Below are 23116 nucleotides of genomic sequence, written 5' to 3'. Positions count from 1 at the left end.
TCGAGAGTTGATCAATGATAGAGTCGAGAGTTGATCAGTGAGAGAGTCGAGAGTTGATCAGTGAGAGAGTCGAGAGTTGATCATTGAGAGAGTCGAGAGTTCATCAATGAGAGAGTCGAGAGTTGATCTATGAGAGAGTCGAGAGCTGATCTATGAGAGAGTCGAGAGTTGATCTATGAGAGAGTCGAGAGCTGATCTATGAGAGAGTCGAGAGTTGATCAGTGAGAGAGTCGAGAGATTGTCTCGACTGATTTTTTTTTCGTCTTTTCCTTATATATGTTTTTCTCCCCCCAGGATAATCAAGGCATTGTGCTTGGTGCTCCTGGTGTTAAAACTTGGGCTGGTAAGCAACAGAGATCTGTAATATTCTTTCAAATGTTTTTTTTTTTTTTAAATACGTTAGAATATATTCTAGTACATTCAAATACGTGACATCATGCATTAAATATCGTTAATATATTTAGACACCCTTTAAAATTTGCTACATTATTTAAAAAAAATTAGCACCATTAACTGAATATTTTTTAGAACTTCTGTTGAATTCCAGACCATTAAAAAATGGTCCAGTATTGTTATTAATTTGAGAGAAATTCAATTAAATATCTATAATTAAATTTAGTAGGTAAGCAAAAGGTGACAGGTAAATTATTACTATAGTAATTATTAATTCGCGAGTGGTGCAGGTAATGTAACATGTTTGTGGGTTCAGTTAATATAAATTACAGTAGCAGGATTTGCAGTACAGTTAATATAAATTAGTATATTTTGCCGCACCACTGCATATTGCAGGGACGGTGGCAACAGTGCAAAAATTTGTGGACTGGAACATCGTGGATTCACGTTTCCGGCGCTTGAAACGGTCCAACATATACCAGACCAAGACTAATGTCTATACACCTTACACTCAACTCCAGCAATACGATTATTTTGGTTAGTAAAACGTATATTTGCAAAAAAATCCTTACAGGTTAATTTTTTTCTGATATTTTTTATTAAAAATAAATTTTACACAAAACTGAATGTAAGCAGTTAGGATGGATACTGAGATATCAGATTGTCGAGAAAGTAAAAAGTTGTTTAAGCAAGACATTTCTTAAGCTCAGTTCAGAATTAGCAGGGATTTGTTTCTTCACTTGTAACCTTGTAAATTATGGTAAAATGCTCGTATTATCATTACCTTAGATAAAAGACGTGAAGATACCTGCTGGGTAATCTGGGTTAATGCCCAGATTGCGCTTTACCTATACAATTATGAAGGAGTGTAACATGCAGTATCCCTTACAGGGTACAGCTTGACCTCTGGCAGGTTTTGGGGTGAGTCTTACCTCATCGTAGCTGGAGCACCACGAGCTGATACCCACGGCAAGGTGAGCACAGCCAGGTTACCTTCCACGACCTCCCTTCCTTTACCGATTACTGGCCTCTCATGTACTTAACTTTCATTAAAATGTACATTATCGTTATTACGTAAATTATTAATATTTAATAATTTATCTTAACTTTTATTTTTATAACTAATGAAAAATATTAAAATAGGGCCATGATCGTTGTATATCTTCGTACATTTTTCTCCAGTTAGATCCCTCATTACTTGACTTTTTCAGGTATACATATTCAGAACAACGGAAGACCTGCAGTTGGTGATAGAATGGGTGGGAAAGGGTAGCCAGCTTGGCTGTGGATATGGGCATGCAGTTGCTGCTGATGATGTGACTGGAGATGGCTGGAGTGAACTTTTTGTGGGGGCACCGATGTACTCCTCCAGTGTGGCTGATACAGGTGAGTGTGTGTGTGTGACTAGAAGACTAGGCAATATTTGGGGGGCTTGATTTGGGTCATTTGGTTAGCTGTGCCGTTAATAATAAAAGCTTATGAATAGCCAATTTTAAGTATTGTCTGTATGCAAATTTAACATATCAGGTCGACTGATAATTTTAGTGAACATAATATCTCAATTTCCTGAAGGTGCTCTAATTTTTCCTATTTATTTTAACCCCAGTTTAACTTATTACGAAATTCTATAATACTTTTGAGATTTTTCCAACTTAAGATCATTTCTGGGAGTTAATTTTATTGAATATAGTTTACAAACTGAAAGTTACTATCCTCCCTCAGCTCATTTCAAAGTCCGTTTGTCTCTAAGCTGTACTAACACATCCCCTTGAATGTGACTCAAGCCCTAAGTCGAACCCGGATCCCTTAACTTGTGATCTGAAAGTTCATACATTAAGCTACCGGTCAATGCAACCGTATTGACCTGTAGCTTAGTATAAGGAAACACGTCCATTGTTTTCATGGACCCTCAGCCTGTGAGGCGAGAGCTTTGCCTACCAGGCCACGGGCGATAAGGAAGTTTTGAATATCATGGCTGAGTCAGTAGTTCTGGAGACTTACGGCAGAGAGTTCCAGATTTTGGGCCATTGTATGTACATAGAATTTTTGAAGACATTTAGCCGGACGTAGAGATTTTTGTGCCTGGTATTATGTCTATGGAGCCTGTTGCAACAATCAAGCAAGTTCTTCAGGTCGAGATTAATGTGAGAATTTGTTTTGTAAATGCGGGTTGCACAATAGTAAGTGTGAATATTTTGTATAGTGAGTAGGTTTAGGTCTAGAAGTAGACTGTGGCCATTAGTACCGCGGCTTAGGCGAGTTGCTGTTGTGAATCCCTGGCACAAATAGCATAGGTGAGGTAGGGATAGATAAGTGAATATAATGCAAGTAGTGCTGCTTGTGGTACATAGTAACGTATCTCTGAGAGGATCCCAACTGTTTTGGATATTTTTTTTTTTGTTGTGTGTTGGATATGGGTTCTGAATTTCAAGTTGCTGTCAAGGTGCAGACCCAGAAATTTTCCCTCATTATGTTTAGCAATAAGAGTATTATCAATCATAATGTTCAGTTGGGCATCACCTGTTCTACTCCCAAACATAATATAGAAGGTTTTGTTAATATTAGAGTGCAAGTTTATTGGCAGTTATCCAGGTCGATATCCCATATTTCACGATATCTCATATTTTAAGTATGTCTTAGAAAAGAACCCAGAAAAAAATATTGGAATATTGGCACTTGAAATAAGTCGCTTTATCTGACTTCTTTTGGGGTTATCCTAGGCAATATACACGTATATATGATAATTCATGTAAGTATTTGTGTACCTGTACCTGAGTAAACTTACGAAAAGGGAGCACAATTTTTCGTTGAGTCCACACATAGACAATGAATGTCCTATTTTCTTTAATGTTCATTTTTGCACATTAAATGTGGGAATTTGTTGGTCCCAGATCCCTACAGTTGGCTTGTATGTAAATATATATACAGTTGTTTAAGGCCTATCGAGAAAGCAATACATACCCATAGATACCCCAGTCCCACACTTGGGTCGACTGAGTACCAGACGAGTGGACTGAAATATATAATAAAAAAACATGAAGGAAATAAGTAGGGAAAAATAAATAAAAATTGAGAAAAAAGAAACGTAGAGTTCAACTCTCTTCATTAAAAACATATGTTGCCACCACCTGCTCTGTTAATGGTGAAAGTAGTTATAGTTACAGCTGAAGAGAGAGAGAGAATGTGGATTAGAGCAGGAAAACACCCAATTGGAAATACAGGGTAAATAAGACAAAAAATTAGTTCTAATAAATACTGTCTCTTGGGGTAACTTGGCCCGAGAATTGAGCAGTAGGCACCTTATCAGGGGCTTGACTCGCTAGGGAAAAGATATGGTCACTACATGTATCTCAGTTTAATTATTTACAAATGGACCGTATGTACGTGGCTCAAGGGGCTAATGAAACATACCCAGATAAAGAGCTTACAATTAAACACACACACACACACACACACACACACGAGACGACGTTGCCACGTGTCACCCAAGAAAGTTAACAAAGTGAAACAATCGTGTGACCAGTGAAAGAAATACAGTGAATAGGGCACATTATATAACGAGAAGAAATTGAGTGGATCTATGCCAGGACGTCACATCGAGCTGGACAATCTACAGGCTGCTACAGCTGCATTGCAAGTACTGTATTCACCTATGTGTGGTTGTTTGGGTGTGGGGTTTCAGGTTCCAATTAACCGCCAAGCTGATTGTGAATGGTCCAACTCTCCTAGCACGATAAAGAATAGGCACTCAAGTACTCAATAAGGAATAGCAATTGGTAATCTATGGAACAAGGCGAGTAAGTTACTATAAGCCTAGGTGGTAGGACAAGCATAAAGGGCAACATTGTAAGTAGGTGCGTTCAAGTCACAGGAGGGTGGGGGTCAGGTCACAAGAGGTTGTGGTCAGGCAAGGAACCACTGACACTTCCCAACCACTGACAACCACTGACAACGCACAATTCCATCTACTTTTCAGACACTTAATAAACCCACACATAATTCCACACATAACTAAACACACACACACACACACACACACACACACACACACAGACACACACACACACCCACCCACATATACAGACTCAGACACACACACTCCCCCCTCCCCACCAACCTCTCACTCCTTCCCCTGATCATCCCCTCTCTGTCACCCTCCTTCCCCCCTCTTCCTCTCCCATTCACCCCCTTGCTTCTCCCTCCTTCTCACTCCCCATATTCCCCCCTAAATCCCCCTCCCCACCCCTCTCTCCCATATAGCCACTGTCCACAGTTCCTCCTCTACCTTCCCCCCACACTCTGACAAACACACTACTAACCTAACACACAGAATTACATAAGTTTTCCATTCTGAGGGAATCAAAATAAAAAAAAGGGTTGCCAGAGAGCAGGAAGGAAAACCAAGGGGCAGGAGGATGAATCTGCAAAGGAACATTGGGCAGCAGAGCTCACAAGAAGGGAACATGAATGGGAAAAGATACTAGAAGAACTTAGCATGAGAATGAGAGGATAGATATGGAAAGCAGGAAGTGGGAGATGCAAGTCATAGCACCAGAGGCTAGGATACAGATATTAGAAGAGGAACTGAAAAATCTGAAACAGACTAAAGAACTAAAGAACATTTTGGGAATGACATCAGAGACTGATACCTCAATCACAAATAAAGGGACTGTAGGGAAAGAAGGAGCAAAACTGCATGTAGAAGCTCTATCAGAGGGGACTGTAGTAAATGAAAGAGCTAAGCTATATGTGGAGGCCCTAACAGCCCACAGCAGAGCCCAGGGAAAGCCGAGAAGGGAAAATGACAGGCCACAGAGCCCAAGTACAATAGATAGTGAAACTGAAGAAAGGAAAGCTGCAATGGAGGAAATTAAATTGAATGAGTGGATATGTTTCCTCCAGGAAGCAATTGAAAGCATCATAAAAGCAATAGGAGATGACATGAACCAGCTGGAAAATTTTCGGAGAATAGTGGGGTTTGCAAGAAGAACCCGGTTAATGAAAGTGACTTTCAAGGCAGAATCAACTAGGAACAGGATCCTGCAGGAGAAAGCACGATTAAGAGACATGCCGGCATACAGGAAGGTGTATCTCGACTGGGACAGAACACGAGAAGAAAGGCAGAAACTGAGAGAGATGGTACAAAGGCGAAAGGAGGAAAGAGATGGGATGGAGGAGACAGACAGGAGATCCGAGACCCAGGAAGAAGATCAAATACAGCCTCCCTCACTACGTCCTATAGAAGCCCCCAAACAAGGTCAACCCCAGTGCAACCAAACATTCTAAACCAAAACACCCATGCCATATCCAATGCCCCCACCCACTGCACTACAAACTCCACCCCGACAGCAGCCACCCATAGTTCCTTATCAGGTCTCCCACTTCCACGACCCCAATATACCTCCCAGACCACAGTCTTAGAAAAGAAGTTGAAGGTGTGGTAAACAAATGCAGATGGAATAACAATTAAGTGTGAGGAGTGGCATGAAAGAATCAAGGAGACATCCCCAGACATAATAGCACTCACAGAAACAAAACTCACCAGCATAATAACAGATGCAATCTTCCCATCCGGATATCAAATCCTCAGGAAAGACAGAGGGAGGAGAGGTGGAGGAGGAGTTGCACTGCTCATTAAAATCCTGTGGGGTTTTGAGAAAATGGAAGGAATGGATGGCACGGGAGAAAGGGACTACTTAGTAGGAACAATCCAGTCTGAGGGACATAAGGTGATAATTGCAGGAATGTACTACCCACCACAGAACTGCAGGAGGCCAAGAGAAGAATATGATGAGAGCAACAGAGCAATGGTCGACACACTAGCCGAGGTGGCCAGAAGAGCACACATGGGGGGAGCTAAGTTACTAGTTATGGGTGATTTCAATCACAAGGAGATTGACTGGGAAAACCTGGAGCCCAATGGGGGTCCCGAAACATGGAGAGCCAAGATGATGAATGTGGTACTGGAAAACCTCATGCATCAACATGTTAGAGACACGACCAGAGAGAGAGGTGAGGATGATCCAGCAAGACTGGTCCTTGTATCCAGGCAGTTACTTAACACCCCTGCTTCTGGTGGAGCGACTGCAGGACTTTCAGGCCTTGTACTCCACATGGTTGACACAGTGAATAAGTAGCTCCGGCACAACTCCCAATAATCTGAACCAATCTCCACTGGACAAGGTCACAAGATGACCAACCATGGTGGCTCTAGGGAAGTCAGGCAAGACCACGTATGGGTAGGGTCACGTTCACTACTCTCAACTGTGAATCCAGTACAAGTCCAATGATTCACAAATCACTTAAGTGATGCGCCTTCATTACGCGACGTTATGCAGTACGGGGTTATGCAGTACGGGGTTATGCAGTACGGGGTTATGCAGTACGGGGTTATGAAGTACGGCGTTATGCAGTACGGCGTTATGCAGTACGGCGTTATGCAGTACGGGGTTATGCAGTAAGGAGATACCGTTATCGGATCGCACAGCGGCCGAATTTCAAAATTTCTTTCAAAAACAAAAAAAAAAGTCTATTGCAACTTGTATATTTACTACTAATTCCGAGTCATGTACTTACATATCTGTTATAACTATGTGACTCTGATGGGTTAGTATTATACTCCTTCAAGAATATTTTATTATTCCACATACACTTTTTAAATTACACCAAAGTGGTTGGGCCACTTACCTTTTATATCCTACCTCTCTCCCTCTCTCCCATCCTTTTCCGATATTTCTATCCTTACCCATCCTTCTTCCTTACCCATCTTACCAAAGCTCTGGTCAAGAAGTGAAGTGAATTTCTTTCAACAGTATAAGCACTATGTTATATAACTCAAATGCTAAGACAAATTACTTATATGCAGTGTAACACCTTTGTTTTTGGTGTAACTAATAAACATTGACAGTAGCTCTTATTCTGAAGAAATTTTAGGAGGGAATTCTCAGCCGCTGGCAGATAGGATAGAATCGAAGCGTAGAATCGATGAAGCGCACACTAATGGATTTTCGTAAATTTCTGGGTTACAGGAAGTAGCGCGGAAGTATGGGACGCTGGCGCAGTGGAGGTGTACAGAAGTGGGAGCGCGAGTAAGAGTGGCCTGAGCATGGTAGCCAGGCTCCAGGGATCACTAGCTACGCCTGGAGCTAGGTTTGGCTCGGCTATTAGTGTTATCGGAGATTTGGATCGAGACGGTTTCAATGGTGAGTTGATTCCATTTCTGATTTTAATGTTTTAGAAACAATTTTTGTGAATATTTCTATGCATACATGTCTTATTTGACGGAACTGCCGGTCACTAAATTCTTACAACTTAAGCATCATTCCTGACACTTTGATACCTCATTCCTTGTTGATGGCACCCATTAAATGATCATATAATTATAATTTTGCTTTGGTCACCCCGCATACTAGAGTGTAAGTCAGTGTTTCCGTTACCATCATCTATACCAGCAGCTATAAATCTCACAACGAAGTTCTGACACAACCAGCTTATCACATTCAGCACAATATTAATACATTCAGTGGTTTTCTGACACCTCACTCTCATAACACCTTAAACGCTCTTCTCTCATTTAATTACTTTTCTTACACAGTAACACTCTCCTAGTATGTTAAACATTCTTCTTAACCGCTTCTCTCTGAGACACTGGCACTGATGCTGATGAAACTGTCATTTCAGATGTTGCTGTGGGCGCGCCTTACGAAGACGATGGCCGAGGTGTTGTTTATATTTTCAGGGGGAGTGCTAACGGCCTCATGACCAAGTATGCCCAGAGGATTCTCGCAAGGGACCTCCACCAAGACCTGAGAAGCTTCGGAATCTCCATCTCAAGAGGCGTCGACGTGGACACGAATGGTTATGTAGGTGAGAGAGAGAGAGAGACAGGTACACTCGCACTAAAACAGAGACAGGAGGCAGAGGACGGGAGGTTCATAGTAGAAGAATTGAGTTTACGGGAGTACGAGAATTTTTTTCCAAGTGTTAACTTCTCAGAGATAGCAAAGAACCTATTATCAGAAAGACTTTGTTATTGAAAGGAGCTATATGATATTAATGTTTATAATTTAACTTGGAGAGAACGAAAAAGGAGAGCACATTTGAAGGGTGAGGAATATATCGACAAAGAAACATGAGGCAGGATATGTGAAAAGAGCAAAGAAAATTCACCCTTTAAAAATTTTCTCCACGTCACCCCTACACAGCTCCTAGCAGGCACATTATAAGGTATGCTCTTCCTGTGCAATCAAGCCTAACTCAATATACAACAAACCATATTTTCCCAATCTCCCAACATCCGATATTGGACCATTCTCCAGACTCTTCCGTACCCCAGTACCTTCTGAGGTGACACTTCGTCACCCGCTCCAGGTGCTGAGGCTCCGCCAGTTTCTTCTAGGCCTCTGCCTCTTGCGCACCTTTAACTATGTGTCCGGTTTCCCCGAGTATGGTGCGACAGTTTTTGGATCGTCCACCTACTTCGGGTCAGGCCGTCCGCGGTACTACGTCTAAACGTTCCAGACCATTTACTGACGACAGTTCCTCAATGTGTACTCTTTCTATCGAAAAATGATCTATGCGATACCCACTTCCTTTACTTACCATGTTTACAAGTACGCAGTGAACTAAATTCTTTTCCCAACAACCGACATCTCCAACTGATTATCTTTCTGACCATAGTATTGGCAAAGCTCTTTTACTACATGTTGGCCCAAACATATCCTTTCACACTTTTCGAAGTGGTGTGAACATCATTACAGTTCAGAATGCAGAACAAGCTCATATTCTTTCCCATATTACTTTCATTGATAACATTCCAATCACAGTTCACAAGCATGCTGCTCTCAATTCTTGCAGTGGTACAGTGGTTCTACTGCATACCATTGTACAGAGAGATTTTGTCTTACGATGATGATATTTTGTAGCAATTAGTTCTTCAGGACCTTCCTATTCTCAAAGTGGATACATATGTCCTGCCTGCTCGTGGGCAGAGGCGCTTTTCCAGTAACATCACCCACTTAACCTTGGACTGCAATGAACTTCCGTCCTCTGTTTATATCGAGGGCCATCGCCTAGAGGCCCCTGCTCCCCAACAATGTCGAAATTACTGGCTCTTTGGACAATTCGCTAAATACTGCAGATTTGTAGCGAAGTACCTGGTCTGTAGTGCTGCAGATCGTGCCAATGCATCTTGCAGTCTTCCCCTCACTTGTCTCAATTGCAATGAACCTCATCCTTCTTTTTCCCGCCATTGTCAGGTCTATCGTAATGAACGAGAATTCCATTGTCTTATGGAGAGCGAAAGCCTTACTTATGCTATGGCTGTCTCTTAGCTCTACCTTCAGGAAATCTTCCCCGTATCCCTTATTCGCAAGCAGTTAGGATACGTCCAGCCTTGGTGGTCCCTCCACCTACTAGCTCCTCCGGTGTCATCTCTTCCAGGGTCACCCCCATCTCTAATTCTTTTGCAGTTTTACCCTCTGAAACCCCCACCTCCTTACCTACTCCTTCCTGTACTACTACTACTCGCCTGCTAGTGTCTCAGTCTGCAAGGCCTCACATCATCTTCACGCCTATCGCTTGTGAAGTTGAACCTGTCTCATAAGCCCATGTCTCTTCGCATTCCTCCAGTACTTACAACTCCCCAACAGTTTGCCTTTTCGGCCTCAGTGCCTCGTTCTCACCCCCTTTTCTAACTATCACACGAAGGTGGAGGTTCATCCCCCTTGTGTGGTCTCGTCTTCTCCTGCTCCCCCCCCCTCCCAGCTTCTTCCCCAATTACCTTCCAACCTCCTTCCTCTTCTGTTCCACTGCAGGACTCTTCTGTCCCCACCGGTTTCTCTCTCGAGGTTCATACTTCCCTTCCCTCTCAAACCTCTTTGGTTCTCACCATAGTCTCCCCGATCTCTATTTGCTTTACCTCGCCTGTCTGAAGTCATGGTATCGGCATCTTCCTTATCCGATGACACTTAACGCTATCTCTGACTATATTGTGGAGACAAAACCCTCGAAGGACACCGGCACGCCTTCTACCCTCTTATTTTTCACGACCCTCACAGCAATCTTTTCCTTCACAGCATTCTGATTCCTACTTGCTTACATTCTGTTGCCTCCACACACACTGACTTCACTGACCCCTAATAGATTTTATCGCTTCTTATTGTTGACATACCTGTCTTTGTGAATAATGACTTATTTGCAGTGGAATATTCGAGTACTCAGGGGTAATCGGGGAGAGCTCCAGGTGTTGCTCTACCAGTTTTCCCCAGTGTGTGTTGGGTTACAAGAGCCCAAAATTCGTTCAGCTGTTATTCGCTCCTTTCCGGGCTACGTGCTGTTGCATTCTTCTGATCCTTTTCCTGATGAATCATTTAATGAGTATGTGCTTCTTGTGCACGTTGGTATTCCCTATCAGCAAGTCTTTGTTCATTCTCTGCTGCATTATACTGCAGCCTGTACTTACTTGCACAGATGGTATTCAGTTTGCTCTCTATATCTCTCCCCTTCCCGTGCATTCTGTATCTCGGATATTGCGTTCTTGATCTCTTCTCTGCTGCCACCCATCTTATTAGGTGATTTTAATGCTCACCATCATCTTTGTCTAGGATTCCACTGTGACTCGTGGTGATCAGTTGAAGAGATTTCTTGGTTCTCGTTCTCTTCATGTTTTAAATACAGGTGCTTCCACCCATTTTGACTCTCACACTCAGTCTCTCTTGCATTGATTTTTCTATCTGCTCCTCATCAGTTGCATTTGATTTCGCTTGGTCTATTTCTCCAGATTTGCACGACAGTGATCACTTTCCTATTCTTACTTCAGCTACATGTTCCCGACCTCCTCGTAGCCCCCGTTGGCAATTTGGACGAGCAAAATGGAACTTGTACTCTCGTCTTACCACCTTTTGTGGGGAACCTCCTTCGTCCTCTATTGCTGAGCTGGTACACCAGTTTTCGACCTTAGTTTTGACTGGTGTCACATTCTATTCCTCAAACCTCAGGCAAGCATTCTCATGCATGTGTGCCTTGGTGGTCTCCTGCGTGTGCTCATGCAGTGTGTTTGAAACGTGCTGTGTGGGGCCGTTATCGATATAATTGGACCCCAGATCGTCTTATGGATTTTAAGCGAGCAAGGGCAGTCACTCGTCGTGTCATACACGACGCTAAATGCACTTGTTGGCAAGACTACGCATCTACCATTATCATAACTTCCCCTATGTATGTGGTTCAGAAGAAGGTACGGAAGTTGTGTGGCAGACACAATCCAGACCCAGCTCCCATTTTGCGGATTGTTAGTGTTAGTGTTGCAGAACCTTCTGAAGTTGCCACGGAAATCGGGAACTATCTTGTCCGTGTCTCCCAAGGGCTTCACCTTTGTCCCTCATTTCTTGCGTCTAAGTCTAGCAAGGAGCAATTTCCCTTGGATTTCTCCTATAATGGAATGGAGCCACATAACGTACCTTTCACTCTCCTAGAGCCAGAGTCCACACTTTCTGCTTGCCAGTCATCGGCAGCTGGACCTGATGATATATCAGTATGCTGCATCTGCGTTCTACAGCCCATACAGTCCTTTTGCGTCTTTTCAATCTTATTTGGACACGAGAGGCTCTCCCTCAACTATGGAAATCTGCCACTGTACTACCATTTTGCAAACCAGGCACCTCGAGGCTTGATACCTCTCATTATCGTCCCATTGCTCTGACCAGTGTAATCTGTAAGCTGATGGAACGATTGGTGAATAAACGTCTGATATGGTATTTGGAGGCTCACAATAATCTTTCTCCTTGCCAATATGGCTTTCACAAGGGCCGCTCTACTTTGGACCCCTTGCTCCATTTATGAATATGTGCGAAATGCCTTTCCTAACAAACACTCCGTCCTAGCAGTCTTTTTTGATTTTGAGATAGCATGTGACACCACTTGGAGGTATAACATTTTAGCCAACTTTCCTTACTGCTTTCTTATCTGACAAATATTTTCGTGTCCGTGTTGGCTCCTTTTTTCATCAGATTTTGTTCAGGCCGAGGGTGCCCCACAATGTTGTGTCCTTAGCACTACCCTTTTTCTCTTGGCTATAAATGACCTACCTTCCGTTCTTCCATCGTATATTTGGTCGTCACTTTATGTGGATGACTTCACTGTAGCTTACGCAGGCGCTGTCTCTTGCCTAGTAGCATCCTCCGTTCAGGATGCGATTGACTGGGTTTCCCATTGGGCCACTTCTCATGGATTTAAATTTTCTAGTATGAAAATCCATTTCATTACCTTCACTAGACATCCTGATGTCCTAGATATTACACTGTATTTACACGGCTCACGTATTCCAGAGTGTAATACGGTCACGTTTTGTAGATGAATGGTTCAGAGAACCGACATGTTGATAAATTAGACACATGTGCAACTCTTGGGTATCTTTATTGTGGAAACGTTTCGCCACACAGTGGCTTCATCAGTCCGTACGTAGGAGAAACTTGAAGAACAGGAGGAGAATGAGGTAATCAGTCCCTCAACCTTGAGTCGATGTGTTCAGTCCATCAATCTTGAATAGAATGCATTCTATTGAATAGAAGGCATTCTATTCAAGATTGATGGACTGAACACATCGACTCAAGGTTGAGGGACTGATTACCTCATTCTCCTCCTGTTCTTCAAGTTTCTCCTACGTACGGACTGATGAAGCCACTGTGTGGCGAAACGTTTCCACAATAAAGATACCCAAGAGTTGCACATGTGTCTAATTTATCACGGTCAAGTTTCTTGGCCTTCTCTTCGATTGACATGGAAACCTCACATTTCCTCTGAAGGCATCTTGCCTTGGTCCGCTGAATCTCCTTAAAATTCTTGCACATTATTCATGGGGAGCAGATCACCGGACTCTACCTCCATTTGTATTCCACCCAAGTTTTGTCCAAGCTGGATTATGGAGATAAAGTCGATTTTGCAGCTACCACTCTAAGTTAGATTCCATTCATCATCAGGGTTTACGTTTATGCCTTTGTGCCTTTCGTTCATCCCCTGTTGAAAGCCTCTATGCTGAGGCGAATGTTCCTTCCTTAGCTGATCATCGTGATGCTCATTACCTTCGTTACTTTGTAGGCTCTCTTGACCTTCGTGTTTTGTCTACGTATAGGTTGGCCTCAGACGTTAGTTAAAGCCCATTATTTGTTTGACGCTCCTGATTACTCTGACCGTTTTCTCTTCATCTGCACTCTGGTCTTCTCTCCAGTTGCCTTCCTTGTATGTTCATTTAGCATCTGCCTTTTCCATTTCCCCTTGGGAAGGTCCGACTACTGCCGTGCGCCAAAGCTCTCCTACCTATAACTGGTTCTCGCTCTCTTTTTCTTGATCACTTCTGGTTGCGTACCCATGCCGTTGCAGCTTATACTGATAATTCTAAATCACAAATAACCCGCACATAGAAGAGAGGAGCTTACGACGACATTTTGGTCCGACTTGGACCATTAATTAAGAGTCACACTAAAAAAAAGGAGAGGAGGGAGCATATATAGGCCAGCAGACATTGACAGGAGCCTATACATACTCTCTCCTTCTTTCCTTTTGTGTTAGTATGACTTTGTAAACGGTCCAAGTCGGACCAAAACGTTGTTGTAAGCTCCTCTCTTCTATGTATGGGTTATTTGTGTATTGTACCAGTCACGGTATCGTGCCTTTTTATAGTTATTTCTTATTTAGTTATTTGTTAGTACTAAATCTTCTGACTGTGTTGGGTTCGTGGCGATGTTCTCTGATGATGCTGTCTGAGGTCATTTGTTAGACTCGGCTAGTATTTTTATTGCGCTTCTCCGTAATACATATATGTCCCCCTCGATGTTTGTGATCATTTCAGATTCCCTCATTGCTGCTAAATAATGGAATAAAATCATCTTAAACCCTTTCCTCAATTTTGTTCCTCCTCAGACGTGGGCGTTGGAGCGTACGGAAGTGAAGGAGAAAAGTACTTAGACGGCGTTGGTGCAGCTGCCGTGCTTCGAACACGAAGTGTGGCCACTTTATCTTCGCGAGTGACATCTAAAGTGGCAGTGATTACTGATCCCACAGCGGAAGTGGAGGTGGATCTGTGTCTGGCCTATAATGGTGATGGAGTTCAGTGGCGAGTTGGTCAGTACCTTAACTCAGTGTTCACAATATTTGAGAAGAACTACAGTATTCAGTTTCACTTTATTTCCTTTTATTTTCTCTTGTAATATTTTATACCAGTTTCCTTGAGGATATTAATTAGAATCGATCATACATAAAAAAAAAATGAGTTAAAATTTGGAAACAGGATGTTGAACTTTTTGAAGTGGATGTTGGATAAAAATTTGGACAGGTACACGAGGACAGACAGAGAACATATGAGACCTATTCTGTAAACAGAAATAGAAAGAGCGAATTTTAAAAAATATTCAATGTTTTTGAGAAATGGTGCAACTAAGGTTAAAGATTAAATATAGGGGGAACTTAGCTTAATACAGCTTTCGCCCACACAGCCGCTCCTGCAGGTGAGGTCTTGAGAAGCTGTCGTAGCCACTTCTCAATGGGCTGTAAAATATATATATTAGAAATAAATTACCCCTAGGGGGTATTATGTCAGCATATTTCAATAACTGTTTGCTGATTGGAAAACTTACTTTTGTAGAGTCGATGGTCTGTAATTTACCGGGTATTGGTAGTGCAATAAGCACAACATAATATCCACTGTGCAGCTGACCTCTCAATGTTATGATCATTAAACATACTTGGGTATTTGTAGCAGACCCGTAGTTCCACCCAGATATCCTTTGACTTGATTGAAGAATAGTATTCTTTGATTAATGTTACACTACTTTCTGTTGGATCGCAACACTCGTTGCAACACTGTTCATCAAGATTTGTTCATTTATTCACAATCTGTTTACTAAAGAAGCTGATCACACTTTTCTGTAAGTGTTTATTGTGTTTTGTGAGATACTTTGCTCACACTAACAAGCTGATCAGTGTTTTGTTGGTTATTCTGGCATCAGTGTGAGTCCCAATAGGGTGAAAAGTAATCTGACCTCACAGCCGCCTACGCTGCCACAATTCCCCTAGCACAAAAGGAAAAGCTGACCCAGTACATTTCGCTTCCTTGCCAAACTTCCACTATGAAGCAAAGCAAAATGCTTGATTCTTGCTGTCTTAAGCATAGACAACAATGTACACTATCTTTACCATGGTAATAAAGTGGGAGCAGGATTTTCTTTAATTGTCCTCCTAAGGTAAGAGATGGACTGTCTCTTATTAAACTAAACTACTTGCAACATTGGACTCTTGCAAGGAACGGCGGCTGCTTGACCGCGTCACATGCTCGTGCTGCATCTGGGATCAATTACTTAATATAGCAGTAAACAAGAAGCTTGCCCCTTCTGAGAGGGCTGGGCCCCTCAGGGCTGAAAGGGGCTGATACCCCTCTCCTGGAGAAAATTTCTCCACAAATATTGTCTAAGTATTTCAGTTAAATGTACAGTGAGAAAATCTCTTCAAAAGATTGAGAAAAAACAGAAAGAAATATTGCTGAGAAATATGATGGATTTAGGAACAAGGAAATTGGATCAAGTTTTTACATATTGTTTATAAGCAAATAATGCTCATGTAAATGATATAACTTTTATTTGTGGATTTGGGAAAGACCTTTAAAGAGTATATTAAATAAAAAAGATCTACCTCGTTTGTCAAATTTCTGAAGGATATGGTCTACTTGGAAATTGTTCTTGGGTTCAACGCCCCTGCAGCCTGGTCCTCGACCAGACCTTGTGGCGGATCAGGGCCTGATCAAACAGGCTGTTACTGCTCACCGCACACAATCCAACGTACGAACCACAGCCTGGCTGATTGAACACTGATTTTAAGCATTTGTCCAGTTCCCTCTTTAAGACAGCCAGGAGTCTGTTAGTAATCCTCCCTTGTGTATGCTGGGATTCTTTTGAACAACCTTGGGTCTCTGACACTTACTGTGTTGTCTCTTAGTATACTCATGATGCCCCTGCTTTTCACTGGGGAATGTTGCGTCTCCTGCCTAGGTTATATAAAACCCTCTAAAATGTAACTATTGATCAAATAGAAAATTAAAAGAAATAGCCTTGATGTGATTCGTAGTGTCATGACTGGAGGAAATGTTAAGATCCATCACAAATAACACGAAAATAAATTTGAAAACTGGAAGAAAGATTGCTGAGATTGTTTGGTCGTATAGAAGGAAGTGGCAAGATAGACTAAGGTTACATTGTAGACTGAAATTGTTGGAAATGTCTGAAGAGGAGTTGAATGGAAAGTGTGAAGGAAGTTTTGATAGGTCGTGACTTGAGCATCAAGCAGGCATTGTATATCTGGTATGAAGATTGAGACACTTATGCAGCATATGGGAATCTTTATTCAGGAAACGTTTCGCCACACAGTGGCTTCATCAGTCCAATACAAAGAGGAAGGCGTAAGGAGAGGAGGAGTATGAGGTAATCAGTCCCTCAGCCTGGAGTCGATGTGTTCAGTCCATCAATCTTCTACAAGATTGATGGACTGAACACATCGACTCCAGGCTGAGGGACTGATTACCTCATACTCCTCCTCTCCTTACGCCTTCCTCTTTGTATTGGACTGAGGAAGCCACTGTGTGGCGAAACGTTTCCTGAATAAAGATTCCCATATGCTGCATAAGTGTCTCAATCTTCAACTTGTCGGTTTTTCAAACCATTCATCACACATATATCTGGTATATCCAGCAGAGAATTTTGTGTGTTGTAGCAATATGATGATGTTCATAAACGGATTATTGGATAAATGGTTATGCGGGCTTGAGTTTTCCAGATGAGAAACGTTGTGCTTCTGCTGAAAAGTGGATTCGGATGAAGTAAAAAACATATATTGTGTTTGTTAGGGTTTAATGGGCCATTTGATCAAAGTTTTAGTGCATTTCTGAAAACATGTTTAATGTATTAATATATAAAAATGAGTAGTCTTCCCTTTGAGTATTTCTACCTTGGTTGAAGTAGCTAACGATGGATCAAACTATACTGAAAAAAATGGGCCGGTTTTCTCAGTTCTGTCTATTCTTGGTTTAATTCATTTTCGGTGTATTACGCAGTCAGGTTATTTAAAAAATATGCTTAACTCTGGAAATATAATTTCTTAATTATAATGAAAAATAATGGTTGAACTGTTGCCAGTTAACAACCTGAAAAAGTTGGATAATTAAGTATAGTTTCTAATGATGCTCTTATTATATCAAGACTTGTCTTCTCTTGTATACCGAGATTTGTCTTGTATATCAAGACTTGCCTAACACTCTTATATCAAGACGTGCCTAACTTAATTATATACCAAAATTAACCTTCCCTTAATATACCAGGACATACTGTTCGCTCGTATATGTCAAGACTAACGAAAAGTATAGTCAATTTCTCCCTATTCTCTTTCGTAGAGTTCTCTGGCGTTAGGAATGACCCCCAAACACACATTAGTTTTAATTTTCTTTCAGTAGTTTTCTTTTGTAAGAATATACTGGAATATACATATCTGAGTATACCATTTTCGCCCCTAAGAGTAATTTCCTCACCAGATATGGAGGTGGAGGGATCTGTGGACGAAGAAACGAAAGTGACCCCCAAAGCGATCTTCGTGATCTCAGGCACCAGCCAGCTGACCTCAAACTTGACCCTCCAAAAGGATGTTGAGACATGTACGACATTCAAATTAAGATTAAAGGTGAGGAGACAGAGAGAGAGAGAGAGAGAGAGAGAGAGACTGGCATGGCCAAGGTATAATAGACATCCTACCATCTATAACAGGAACTTGCACGGGCAAGCCTGTAGGCATAGGGGTGAAGTTCAGAAGTGGGCCAACGCTAAATGGGAGGTGGACACTAAAAGAAAGCTAGCATCAGGTAGATTAGGCTCCAAAACCTGGTGGTCCCTGGTCAAGGAAAGACAAGGTTATCTGCCTGATGAACTCATTCCACCTCTAAATCAGCAGGATGGGACCACCTCTACTAGTACATAAGAACATAAAGAAGGAACACTGCAACAGGCCTACTGACCCATGTGGAGCAGGTCCATGTCCCCCAATGACCCACCTAGTCAGGTCACTTCCACTTAAGGAAAGAGCTAGTCAGGTCCAACTCACACCCACCAGCACCCACTCATGTATTTATCTAACCTATTAGCCTCTATAACTGTACTGGAGTTTACCTGGAGTTTACCTGGAGAGAGTTCCGGGGGCCAACGCCCCCGTGGCCCGGTCTGTGACCAGGCCTCCTGGTAGATCAGAGCCTGATCAACCAGGCTGTTACTGCTGGCTGCACGCAATCCAACGTACGAGCCACAGCCCGGCTGGTCAGGTACCGACTATAGGTGCTTGTCCAGTGCCGGCTTGAAGACTGCCAGGGATCTGTTGGTAATCCCCCTTATGTATGCTGGGAGGCAGTTGAACAGACGTGGGCCCCTGACACTTATTGTATTGTCTCTTAACGTGCTAGTGACACTCCTGCTTTTCATTGGGAGGATGTTGCATCGTCTGCCAAGTCTTTTGCTTTCGTTGTGAGTGATTTTCGTGTGCAAGTTAGGTACTAGTCCCTCTAGGATTTTCCAGGTGTATATAATCATGTATCTCTCCCGCCTGCGTTCCAGGGAGTACAGGTTCAGGAACTTTAAGCACTCCCAGTAATTGAGGTGTTTTATCTCCGTTATGAGCGCCGTGAAGGTTCTCTACATTTTCTAGGTCAGCAATTTCACCTGCCTTGAAAGGTGCTGTTAGTGTTCAGCAATGTTCCACTCATCCACAACTCTGTTACCATACCAGTGCTTTCCTACATCCTTCCTGAATCTGAATTTTTCCAGCTTGAAACCATTGCTGTGAGTCCTGTCTTGGCCGGAAATTTTCAGCACGTTATTTACATTCCCTTTATTTATTCCTGTTTTCCATTTATACACCTCGATCATATTCCTCCTAATTCTACGCCTTTCGAGAGAGTGCAGATTCAGGGCCTCAGTCTATCCTCATAGGGAAGATTTCTGATACATGGGATCATCTTTGTCATCCTCCTCTGTACGTTTTCCAGAGCATTTATATCCATTCTGTAATACGGTGACCAGAACTGAGCAGCATAGTCTAAATGAGGCCTAACCAAGGATATAGAGTTGAAGAACAACCTGAGGACTTCTATTATTTATACTTCTAGATATGAAGCCGAGAATTCTGTTAGCTTTATTGCGAACACTAATGCACTGTTGTCTCGGTTTTAGATCACTGCTAACCAGAACTCCTAAATCCATTTTGCAATCAGTAGTATTAAGATCTACATTATTTAGTTTATATGTGGCATGGTTATTTTCCTGTCCAACATTTGGAACTTTGCATTTGTCTATATTAAACTGCATCTTCCCGAAACTACTCAAGACGGCAAGGGATACACCAGTACATAAAGGTGGTGATCCTACAGATTTAAACAACTATAGGCCAATATCAAACTTACCATTGCTATCCAAAATCTTTGAGAAACTCGTGCACAGGAGACTATATTCATTTATAACGGCACAAAACATACTCAACCCCTGCCAATTTGGATTCAGGAAAAATAAAAGCACTAATGATGCAATCATAAAAATGCTAGATCTGCTTTACACAGCATTGGAAAATAAGGAATATCCACTAGGAATTTTTATTGACCTAAGAAAAGCTTTTGACACAGTAGACCACGGCATCCTACTCCACAAACTTGACCATTATGGTATAAGAGGTCATGTGCTTGCATATTTCAAATCTTACCTTACTAATAGGTATCAGTATGTCACCATTAAAGACACAGCATCAACAACACGGCCACTTGATACTGGAGTTCCGCAGGGAAGTGTCCTTGGTCCCCTGCAGGGGACATCAGTGATCTTCTAAACGTATCCCAACACCTGAACCCCATTCTCTTTGCTGACGACACGACTTATGTCATCTCTCACCCTAATCTTGCCACCCTCAACACCATTGATAACGAGGAGCTGATCAAAATATCGACTTGGATGACAGCCAATAAACTTATGCTTAACACTGACAAAACCTACTACATTATGTTTGGTAGCAGAGCAGGAGTTGCGCAAATTAACGTTAAGATTGACAACACTTTAATTGCCAGACATAATGAGGGCAAATTTCTAGGCCTCGGCCTAGACCTAGGCCTCGACAACAACCTGGATTTCAGCACCCATATCCAACACATAACCAAAAAAGTATCCAAAACGGTTGGGATCCTCTCCAAGATACGATACTACGTGCCGCAAAATGCCCTTCTCACACTATACCACTCATTTATCCATACCTCACTTATGCTATTTTTGCTTGGGTATCAACTGCAGCAACACACCTAAAGCCAATAATAACCCAACAAAAAGCCGCAGTAAGAATAATCACTAAATCCCATCCCTGGCAACACAACCCCCCACTCTTCATAGATCTAAACTTACTCCCTGTTCAGTACATCCCCACTTACTACTGTGCAATCTACATCTACAGGACCTTAAATTCCAATAGTAACCTTGGCCTAAAACGCTATCTTGATAGTTGTGACAGAACCCACAGGCATAACACCAGACACAAACATCTCTATGACATTCCCCGTGTCCAACTAAACCTTTACAAAAATTCAATGTATGTCAAAGGCCCTAAAATCTGGAACACCCTACCTGAAAACTCTAGAACTGCAGACACATTCATCACCTTCAAAACTACCATTAGAAAACATCTTATCTCCCTGATACACCCTGTCAACTAATTACACGAATACCACCTGGTGGTTCACACTTACACTCACTCATTTGACCATAAAAAGAAATCTCAATCTCAATCTTAAAATAATGAATCCTAACTAGTCATAAGTTGGCCTGTGCTAAAACAAAAGCATTCACATTGCTAAACTCACAAACTAGTATTTAGTCACTTAGCCATAATACCAACTTACCTCATACTTTGTAATATTTTAAATTTAAGATTTAATCTAAGCTGCCCGAAATGCCTAGCCATGCTAGGTGTTCTAGTGGTACACTCTGTAATTATTATTTTACTATATGTAAACCACACAATACCCAAATTCTGTAAACTCAGCATTGTAATCCTTATAGAGAATAAACTTTGAATTGAATCTGCCACTTCTCCGACCATTGTATCAGTCTATTCAAATCATCCTGGAGTGCTCTAGTGTACTCGTTAGAATGAATTGGACGGCCTATTTTGGTGTCATCAGCAAATTTGCTTATGTCGCTATTTATTCCCTCATCTATGTCGTTTATGTATATTGTGAACAACAAAGGGCCCAACACTGACCCCTGCGGAACACCACTTGTGACGTGCCCCCATTCTGATTTCTCCCCATTTATGCAAACTCTCTGCTGCCTATTTGTCAGCCATGCCTCTACCCAGGAAAAAATTTCTCCTTCAATTCTGTGTGCCTTAAGTTTCCTCAATAGCCTCTGATGTGGAACTCTATTGAAAGCATTAATGAAGTCCGTATACACATTATCATATTCATTACCATAATCTAACTCCTCAAGCACGTTAGTGAAAAAAGTTAGTAAATTCGTAAGACAGGAACGCCCCTTTGAAAAACTGTGTTGAAATTCATTAATCAGTCTATGCCTATCAAGATGGCTACGAATTGCTTCGGCAGTTATTGATTCCATCAATTTTCCCACTATGGAGGTAAGGCTTATTGGTCTATAGTTCGAAGCCAAGGACCTTTCACCTGCCTTGTAAATAGGTATTACATTTGCCATTTTTCACTTATCAGACACTATGCCAGTTTGTAGTGATATGTTAAAAAGATTAGCCAAATGTATGCAAAGTTCCTCTTTACATTCCTTTAACACCCTTGCAAACAGTTCATCAGGACCTGGGGATTTGTTAGGTTTTAGTTTCTCTATTTGTCTGAAGACCATGTCACTAGTTACCGCAATCGTGCATAGTTTATTATCGTCCTGTTCTACATAATCTATTATTTCAGGAATTTCGCTAGTATTTTCCTGGGCAAAAACTGAGAGGTCAGTGATCTGACCAGAGTTACTCTTAAGTGGGCCAATCTTGTCCCTAATCTTACTTCTGTATACCAGAAAGAACCCTTTTGCATTAGTCTTTGAATCCCTTGTGACCTTAGCCTCATAATCTCTTTTTGTTTTTCTTATTCCTTTCTTTATTTCTCTCTTTAATTGAATATATTGATTTCTTAACTGCCCTTCCCCTCTTTTGATATGCCTATATATGCCTCTCTTTTGACCAATGAGATGTTCTAGTCTATTGTTCATCCATTTGGGGTCATTTTTGTTAGATTTGATTTCCCTACTCGGAACAAAAGTTTTCTGGGCAGCTAGAACTATGCTCTGAAAAACGTCATATTAGCAACCAAAATCACCTACCTGACCCATAGTCAGGACATCCCAATTTAACCCACCGAGGTAATTTTTCAGTCCCTTGAAATCGGCAAAGCGAAAATCTGGGAGAGATTTGATTGCAGTTATCTGGGTAATTCCATGATATATTGAAACTAAGTGATTTGTGATCACTTTCCCCAAGCTCATCATTAATCTCAAGATTATTAATTAGTGACTCTTTGTTTGCAAGAACCAGGTCAAGCAATTTGTTTCCTCTAGTTGGCTCTGTCACAAACTGCTCTGAAAAGCAATCCTGAACCGTATCAAGAAGGTCACTACACTCAAGATTTCCTGTCATATTGTTCCAATCA

General features: G+C 41.8%; 1 protein-coding gene across 1 annotated transcript in view; it reads left to right on the top strand.

The window, feature by feature from the left end:
* The window catches only part of LOC128690166 (integrin alpha-4-like), a 141948-nt gene that overhangs the window by 48278 nt on the left and 70554 nt on the right, over positions 1–23116 (top strand). The window contains exons 7-14 of the mRNA XM_070090420.1: positions 295–343; positions 790–930; positions 1285–1367; positions 1605–1779; positions 7422–7595; positions 8074–8259; positions 14308–14508; positions 17960–18105. Coding sequence (XP_069946521.1) covers positions 295–343; positions 790–930; positions 1285–1367; positions 1605–1779; positions 7422–7595; positions 8074–8259; positions 14308–14508; positions 17960–18105 — 1155 coding nt within the window. The remainder of the gene's footprint in view (positions 1–294; positions 344–789; positions 931–1284; positions 1368–1604; positions 1780–7421; positions 7596–8073; positions 8260–14307; positions 14509–17959; positions 18106–23116) is intronic.

The sequence above is a fragment of the Cherax quadricarinatus genome, chromosome 32 (genome assembly GCF_038502225.1).
Source record: "Cherax quadricarinatus isolate ZL_2023a chromosome 32, ASM3850222v1, whole genome shotgun sequence".
NCBI lineage: Eukaryota > Metazoa > Arthropoda > Malacostraca > Decapoda > Parastacidae > Cherax > Cherax quadricarinatus.
The sequence above is the reverse complement of the archived record's forward strand: the minus strand, read 5'-3'. Positions and strand labels throughout refer to the sequence as shown.